This window comes from Palaemon carinicauda, chromosome 33 (assembly GCF_036898095.1).
Source record: "Palaemon carinicauda isolate YSFRI2023 chromosome 33, ASM3689809v2, whole genome shotgun sequence".
NCBI lineage: Eukaryota > Metazoa > Arthropoda > Malacostraca > Decapoda > Palaemonidae > Palaemon > Palaemon carinicauda.
This window is the reverse complement of record NC_090757.1, coordinates 73,102,341-73,111,942: the sequence shown is the minus strand read 5'-3', so window position 1 is coordinate 73,111,942 and position 9,602 is coordinate 73,102,341. Positions and strand designations below refer to the sequence as shown.

General features: G+C 32.2%; 1 protein-coding gene across 1 annotated transcript; it reads right to left on the bottom strand.

Moving 5' to 3' along the window:
• Window positions 1-1,166: 1,166 nt before the first annotated feature.
• LOC137626252 (protein fem-1 homolog C-like) lies at window positions 1,167-7,424 on the bottom strand. Its single transcript, XM_068357324.1, has 6 exons — window positions 7,257-7,424; window positions 4,530-4,686; window positions 4,008-4,208; window positions 3,127-3,345; window positions 2,631-2,814; window positions 1,167-2,214 (listed from the first exon to the last, which is right to left on the bottom strand). Exons 1-6 carry the CDS (start codon window positions 7,422-7,424, stop codon window positions 1,167-1,169), a joined length of 1,977 nt encoding a protein of 658 aa, XP_068213425.1.
• Between the last annotated feature and the right edge of the window lie 2,178 nt (window positions 7,425-9,602).

Below are 9,602 nucleotides of genomic sequence, written 5' to 3'. Positions count from 1 at the left end.
TTTTGGTTTTCAGACATAATCCTTTGGTTTAATGAACGATGATTATTTATTTTCTTCATACTTTATTGACTAAAGCACTGTTTCGACAAAATGCTTTCTTTATCAAGTTATTTCTGGATTTAATAAGTTTACAATTCCTTTGATGCATCAACTACAAATATTACGATTAATTTGTTGAGATTATTCTAAAGAGGTTAAAAATTCTAAAAATTAGTAAGTTAATAAAGAAAAGGTGAAAATTCTCAAAATTCAGAGATCCTTAGATTATGAAAGGATAATGGTTGATTATATAGTCATATACATATGCATAGGTATGGGTGCACATACTAGATGCACGCTTGGACTTGCATCACTACATAGTTTAACACCTACACGTATCAAAGGTGTCAGTAATCAGAGTGCTATTATTAGAGGCAAATAATCCTGTATCTGAACTACTGAAGGGAATATGTTTCATCTATCTTGTTCTCAAATAATTGTTCTAACATCACATATTCCTATTAGTTTCCTCTTGCACTGTCCAATTGCATATAATCTGAGGTCAAGTTGGTCATAATTTTAGTTTTCGCATCTTTATTGAAATTTTTTTATAAAGATTTATATAAATATTCTTATTATATTTTTTTTACGTAGATAGCATAAGAGACAATGCAAATAAAATGTGCATCATTAACAGATATCTAAGAGGATAATTACATGTAAGAATAATTCTTTCACATTCCTTTTATCAAATCAATTAAAGCTTATACATCACAGTATGCCTATAATTGTGAATAAAAAAGATAGAAAGCTTTTTGGAAAAAGAACACATTCCTATTCATCATTACACATCTCAAAAAAAAAGAGAAAAAAAACTCAAAATATTATATACAGCGATAATACTAGAAAACAAGCATTAGAAATAAGCTGAATCATACATATTTTTTTTTCTTTATGTAAATAAGAAGAAAAGTATCTTTGGTACTTGTGAGGTTCCAGGTAACCGCTTTGATTTAAGACTGGTTAAAACCAGCAAAGAACTATAATTTCTTTGTTATATGCAATTCCAAGAAAAACATACATATTATAATATGGTAACATACAGTCAGTTTTTCCGTGTATGATTAAGAATATTATTGCATTACAAGAGCTGGATAGGCTTTTGGTGCATATGCTATTGACAAGAATCAATGAAAATCAACGAATCGTTCAAGCTGCTTATCCAAGACACCTTTGTAGGGGATGCCATGTCTTCTAATGCTGGCTGCTGCCAGGCACTGCAGAGATGTGTGACGGACAGGGTTTACCAGCTGACGCAATTTCTGACCTCGGGAAGCTCTCAGGGACTCAAAACTATGACCCTGTGCATTTTTCATATCCAAGTGCGCCCCGGCTTTAAGGAGAGCTTCCAGCATATCGCCTGGAACCTTCCTATGCTTGCCAAGTGTGTGGAGAGGTGTGTTACCAAAAATATCCCTCGGACAAGGATTGGCTCCAGCTTCCAACAAGAGGTTCAAAACTTCCAAACTAGGAAAGGTGAAGACTGTAGCTCCTTCAGGGCGACAAAAGACAGAAGTGAACAATGAAAAGTGCATTAAAGATACACCTTTGGAATCTATAGGATTCAATTTCACTAACTTGCGCACAGCATCCTTCACCCTGTGTATTTGGACTGGTAAGAGAATGGGCTTCAGTTTTGTCAACAACAACATTAAATGCATTGCTACAGGAATGATCCAGTCCAGATAATAGAAATCCAAAGTTTTCTTGACTCCTGGAATCCTCTGCGTCCTTGATATACCTACTATAATTTCTTGGGTACAGTTTTCAAACAGGTTCATAGATTCTTCAAAATATAACAAAATGTTAGAGAGTAAGGGTTGTGTGAAGACCTTGTCAAGGAATAAGTTAGTCAGAGACATGAGGAAAAAAAATCGCTTAGGATTTAAAACATCCAGAATTCTTTGATGTGTCTCCAAGGTGTACATCCACAGGACAAAGCACTCCTTCAGCTGGCCGTTAGCTGCGAACTCTTCCCCTTTGCCTTTTATGGCATCGATTGTAGCGGGATGCACCAGCCCCAGTACTCTCATCTTCACTAGTAAGGAATGTGTATCAATTGCAGATGTGTTGCCCTGAAGTTTTTCTAATTGCAGTGGTGTTGAGATTTCCTTGAAGTATTGGTTGAAAGGAGTCTGATATTCATTTTGGTCAATTACAATATTATGAATGGATCTGGAAGGATATGAGTAGAACATTTTAATATTGAAATATATCACGATATACTTTCCTGTAATGTAATGTTTCTAAAAGATTTAAGGACAAAACTGGCAGCCCGAAAACAATTGTAAACAAACTGTACCTGTAGTTATGTACATTAGATCAGATAAGTGGTATGTCTCTAAAATAACAAGCATAGAGATATTTTTGAGAGTTTTACTTTGAATTTTGCTTGAGTATTAGAATAGCAGCCACTCCTGCTGTGACGTCACCAGCTATGAAATATTGTCTGGTATTGATGCCAGTCCTAGCATACACCACCTATGAAATATTTCATTTTATCTACACAATTAATATAAGTTCATCATTAAGACATTTATAAATTAATATTCACCCTCAGAGGAAATTACAAAAACCCATCAAAAACTTACCTTTCCTGCATAGCTAGTTTCCAATACTTGAAGGCAGTGTCTTGGTTTTTCTCGGCAAAAGTAGAACCAAGAAGCTCTAGAGCATTGATTTCATCTTCTTTCGATATCAGATCTCCTCTGGCAATCAGGTGTTGTACAATGTGCTCGTGTCCAAGACAGCTGGCTGTGAGTATAGGGGTTTCCCCTAGAAATAAAATTTAGAGTGAATACTTTTTACATGAATTATTATCTCCCTTTCTTGCTGGAAACAAATTTTCAGCTTCATCAGTTATACTTACAGATTTATATGAACTCTCAACTTCATCAGTTGTACTTATAGATTGAAATTAACTTTCAACTTCATCAGCTGTACTTGTAGACTTGAATGAACTATCAACTTCATCAGCTGTACATATAGATTAAACTCTACTTTCAATTTCATCAGCTCTACATCTAATATAGAGGAGACTAGACATATTCTCCCAAAATTTAAATATTGAACCGATTTGAAACTCACCACAAGAGTCAGCATCCATTTCGGCATTGTGATCTAACAACACCTTCACCACCTCAAGACATCCGGAATGGACACCTTTGTGCAGAGCAGTCTTTCCATCGATCCCCCTTTTTTCTAGATTAGCGCCGACACTTAAAAGATATTTTACTACTTTAACATGGCCATTGGAAGAGGCTAGCATCAAACATGTACTCCCATGGTAGTCAGTAACCTCAATATCTGAAAATGACCCAATGAATAATTGTTAGTAACATTTTGAAATTATGCCACTCAAGGTCTTTGGAAGACAAGAGCCTTCGTCCTTTCTAAAAACACTGCTGTGTCATTATTATTAAATTATTATTATTATTATTATTATTATTATTATTAATAGTAGTAGTAGTAATAGTAGTAGTAGTAGTAGTAGTAGTAGTAATAGTAGTAGTAGTAGTAGTAATAGTATCATTATTTTTATCATTATTATCATTATCATTTTTATTATTATCATTATTATTATTATTATTATTGCTTGATTAAGCTACAACCCTAAGAAGAAAAGCAGGATACTATAAGCCTAAATGCTCCCTAAAGGAAAATTAACATAGTGAGGAAAGAAAACAAAGAAATTGATAAGCTACCAGAGCAATAGACAATTAAGAATAGTAAAAACATGAAAATAGATCCATCATATAAAGAGAGACTTATATCAGCCGGTTCAACATAAAAACCTTGCTGCAAGTTTAACTTTTGAAGGTCCACTGATTAGCAGTTTGGTCATAGCTGGAATAAAACTTCTCGAATACTGTTTAGTCCAAGGACTTCCTCACTCAGTTTACTTTGAAGGGAACTTCATTTAGTTCAACTTCACAATCATCAAAATCAGTTGTCGTTTGAAAACTCACTTGCTCCGTTCTGCACGAGGACTTTAACAATGTCCAGACTCCCACGAGAACACGCCAGGCTCAGCGGGGTGGAACTGGAATCGGTCAGTCCATTTACGTTGGCACCCTTTGAAACGAGGTATGTAACGATGTTTAAATGCTCTCCTATAGTTGCTGCCCAAAGTGGAGAGACTCCTGATTCGTATATGTGATTTGTAGACACTGCAAAAAATATATTTATGTTTAGCTATTAGCATTCGATGTAGGTACTAAGAATTATAAGTCTTTAGCGCACTGACAATGAGGATTTTTGTGGAGTCACTCCATAGCTACCTGATACACACATGTGTTCATATATATGCAGAATATATATATATATATATATATATATATATATATATATATATATATATATATATATATATATATATATATATATATATATATATATATATATATAATATTTGAAACACCATGGCAAAATCTTCTGAAATTTCTTACCCTGAACCCATAGGTACAAAAGAAAAGAAAAAGTGTACACACCTAACCCAACTTCATTAATATTAGCGTTGCATTGCTCGACGAGGTACCTCACGCAGTTCATGTGGCCAAGCCTTGCTGCCCCTACCAAGTAGGGTTCCCACATATGGCCAGTCTCAGCACAGGACTCGATGTTGGGGTTAATGTGCCTTTCTAACATCTGAAACAAAATCATACTTGGCTATAACTAAACATATCAAATAGATTATTATTATTATTATTGTTATTATTATTATCATTATTATCATTATTATTATTATTATTATTATTATTATTATTATTATTATTATTATTATTATTATTATCATTTTCATTATTATTATTATTATTGTTGTTATTATTATTATTAGTATTATTATTATTATTATCATCATCGTTATCATTAGCTAAGCTGCAATCATAGCTGCAAAAGCAGGAATATATACCCAAGATTTCCAACAAGGTTGAATAGCGCAGTGAGAATAGGAAATAAGGTAATAAATGAACTGTATTAGAATTAATGAATAATTAATATGAAATATATTATGAGATCAGTAACAACGTGAAAATGAATGTGCATTATACAAATTATAAAAAGAAACTTATGATCAGCATGTTCAACATGAAAAAAAATCGCTGCAAGTTTTAGCTTTTGAAGTTCCACCGATTCAATCGTGTTATTTGAAAGATCAATTTACAATCCAGTCATAGAGGAAATAAGATTAGAATACTGTGTAGTATTGAGCCTTTTTATGGAGATGGCATGACTGTTAGAATTAACTGAATACCTAGTACTAGTTAAAGGATCGTACTGTGCAGGAAGATCTAAATGTAAAGATGGTCAGAATTATAAAAAAAAATCTTACGCCACATGCATAACGAACTAATTGAACGAGTGCCAGAAAATAATATCTAGATCGAGAATAAGAAATCTAATAGTCGGTAAAAGTATTTTATTTCAATTGCTTATTTCTTCTTATGGTTTATTTAATTTTTTCATTTCCTCATTGGGCTGTCTTTCCTTGGTGGAACCCTTGGGCGTATAGAATCCTGCTATTCCAGCTAAGGTTGTGGCTTGGCTAGTAATATAATAATAATAATAATAATAATAATAATAATAACAATAATAATAATAATACTAATAATAATAATAATAATAATAATAATAATCAATTGTTTACGAATTATTGTACTGAAGAAATGCTGGAATAGTTTCTTCTTGGCCCGAAACGTCATTAGCTAGATCACGGATCTGTTTCAAATGTGGAATTTTGTAACAAGAAGCAAAACTCATCTAAATCCACACATTTGAACATTTGAATTCAGTATACTCTATATGCATAGGTAACCACAATAAAATACCTTTGAGTGTTTAACATCAACATTGTCTTTGATGCAATTCAGTTTGTTATGAAATAGCATAGGAGGAAGAATAGAAAACGGGGATTAGACTACCCATGTTGATGTGACCAGGTCATCCCGCGTTTATACTTCCACAATTGAATCTATCGGCTTCCATGAAAACACTAAACCCAACCAAGCAGGCAGTCAGCCGAAACCTCTCACAAGGTCGATTTGGTCAAAACTTTCGCCATCTTTATGCTAAATTTAGGGAGGAAATGCAAACGAAAGTTGTGGAAAGAATTTGTTGCGTCTTAATTTATTAAATATATTGCTGTATGCGAGCACTTGATAAGCACATATATATATATATATATATATATATATATATATATATAAGTATATATATATATATATATATATATATATATATATATATATATATATATATATATATATATATATATTAAAAGCTAAACTAACTCTAGTTGAAAAAATAAAAATGCTTTGAGCACAAGGGCTCCAGTAATGAAGGGAAACAAGAAATTCAACTACAAGATTAGTTTTAAAAAATCAAAATAAAATATTCCCCAAAAAAAAAAGAAAATCAGTACCAATATTTCATTAGATCTTTCTTGTGTGAACCATATATATATATATAAAGTCTATGGTGAAACTGTAACTGTACCGCAACATCATTTTCCTCCTTTTGAAAACTTTATATACTATCTTCATGTTTACTCATTCTGTCGTTCATTCCGTTAGATATAGATTTCTTTGATATCTAAACCCATGAGATTTCAAGCATAAAAAAGTGAAAAATTACCAGGCATTGAAGACTATCACACAGAAGTCACACCAAGTAAAACGAGTTTTCCTTTATAAGCATCGGTGCAACGTTGCTCCTGTCGAGTTATATCAAGTTGAACAATAGTTATGTTTTCAAAGATTACCTCCTAAAATTTTAAGTACAATATTCACAATAATATTCATAGAAATATTGCCAGAAAAGGAATTATCAAGGGAAAAAACATAATGTTTAAAAAGTATCAATTATTACTAAATTCTGACACAAAAACACAAAATTCATTTCTTATCTTATTGACAATCGTAATTTCCATTGAATAATTTAATCGTTAACCAATTGAATAAATTATAAAGGCCTTTTAAAGCAAAGACATATCTTAGTGAACAAACACTTCAATAATTAAATCGTCAACGAATTGCATAAATTCAATTGTAATATTTTCACAAAGACCTTTTAATTTAGGAAATCAACACTTTTGGAGCAAATTCCTACACATCTGATAACTCTTTCCCTTAGGAACTATCCAACACTATACAACAGAAACACTTTATTTCTGTGTCCATTTCGAGAATTACATAGATAAAATCAATATTTTAACTTACCTTCGTAATGCATACAAAATACGCGTTGGACCTATTCATTCTGGCGTTGGTAGTTCGGAGAGTAAGACACTTTGAAGGAAATCCGCCTGATGCGTTTCTGTTTGTGGTCAGCAGAGAAAAGTTTGGATCTCGGTAGGTCGAACACTGACACAGACCAGCAACGGTCATATCACTAAGAATCCTGTTCTAGAACTGAATTTTCACAGCCATTCTTCGGCTATTTATGCAGACAGATTATAAGATTGGGCGGATAAAGGGGTAGACCGTGGTAATTAAGATTTGACCTGAGGATTTCGAAAGGTACTTTTATGAGGATTAGGGGTCACTTCAGGTAAAAATAGGTGGCTGCTGCAGTTAACTGTAGAATTTTGGTGGGATTATTAGAGATTGACATACTGTAATTAAATGAAACGGTTTTCTTCTATCAATCTTCATTGTTTTTTTTAGTCCAAAGAAAAGTTAATTCTATTTAATTATCTCGTTTTATTCTTTTGCAAAAGGTTAATGCGATGAAGAGAAGAGTTCTTCCATTTATTTTTATATTAATTTTTCACAATATGAAAATTACAATTTATACAGACAGAAAGTAATAACAAAAGAAGACACGATATCAAACCAACAATATATAATCTTAGCATTACCCCTACCTGGGAACCAAACCAAAATCCCAGGCTGCTGAATGAGGACGATCAGTTCACTCGAAACTACCACTACTTTTTGGCCTTACACCATTAGCTTCGGCTATCTATATATAACGTAATTTTAATCATCAAACTGTAAAGTAATAAACTCACTTTCAATTGAGCCCCTTTGTCATTAAAATAAACTACAATTACCCTGTTCATATTGCTACTTCTATTTTTAAGCCAAAAATAACACTTTCAAACAACTTTCTCAACATTCTCTTACGAGCTGCCCAACGGCAAGAGCCCGTGTCTTACACAAGGTAAGGCAATCTACACACACACACACACACACACACACACACAACAATATAGTGTAGTATATATATATATATATATATATATATATACATAGTTATACTGTATGTATATATATATATATATATATATATATATATATATATATATATATATATATATATATATATATATATATATATATAGAGAGAGAGAGAGAGAGAGAGAGAGAGAGAGAGAGAGAGAGAGAGAGAGAGAGAGAGAGATTTTCTAAAACCTCATATAAAAGTACTGAAGGCGATGGTTTTAATACTTTTCCGTGGTTTCACATTAAAGGTAGGAATTTCAGCTTTGTCCACATAGTAAGTTCAAGAATCAACTTCCATTCCTCAATCTAATTTATTTTGCACATGAAAACAGAAATAATCAATCAGTGTGTTTTGATTCTAAAATGGGCATCATGGGGGCCTTAGTACAGAGAATGGATTTAGGCTTGTCAAAATGACCGTTGGTCCACCGCTTAACGATCTTGTTTTATGACTTCTGTCACCTACAGGTGTTCAGCAGGTGGGGAATCCTGCTCTCATGATCTGACCTCCAGGCATTTGGCCTGACCTTGATATTCCCTTGATCATTTGGGTAGAACAGAAATTTCCCTTACTGTGCCTGGTCACAATGTGAAATATAGTGTTCTCACAGTATTCTGTGGAAGTATAATTTAGTTTGGTTTTTGTGAAGGAATATTCTACTGAACAAGAGCTTGAGCTGTCATGTGGCCGCTTTAATGTAAAATGAAATACGGAAGAATATTTGAATTAGATTTTATACTTATGAATTCCTAATCTCCACATGCAAAAGTATACATACTCATGCTCACGCACACCCACATAATACTTATCACTCACAAAAGTGCACAGGACAAATATTAAGCGTAAAATCCACAGGAAACGGGAAAGTATATATGTATATATATATATATATATATATATATTTATATATATATATATATATATATGTATATATATGTATATATATACATATATATATATATATATATATATGTATATGTGTGTATATATATGTATATATATACATATATATACATAATTATTATATATATATATATATATATACATATATATATATATATATATATATATATATATACATTATATATATATATATATATACATTATATATATATATATATATATATATGAATGTGCGTGTGTGTGTGTGTGTGTGTGTGTAGAAATCCCGAAAGCTGACACGTGATGAGTATAAAATGTAATATGGCCACGAAAGGAAAAATGATAAGACTTGACTGGAGTTAGTACTTTCGTCCATTAGGGACTTCAACAGACTCAACAATAAGAATACATATACAAAGATATCGTGTTTATACAGGAGAAGCGGATCCAACAGC

Coding starts and splice junctions, on each gene's coding strand:
- LOC137626252 (XM_068357324.1), bottom strand. CDS start 7,424: ATGACCGTTGCTGGTCTGTGTCAGTGTTCGACCTACCGAGATCCAAAC. Junction 3,346..4,007: donor CCTCGTGCAGAACGGAGCAA/GTGAGTTTTCAA, acceptor GGTCATTTTCAG/ATATTGAGGTTACTGACTAC. Junction 2,215..2,630: donor AAACTAGCTATGCAGGAAAG/GTAAGTTTTTGA, acceptor ATATCCTTCCAG/ATCCATTCATAATATTGTAA.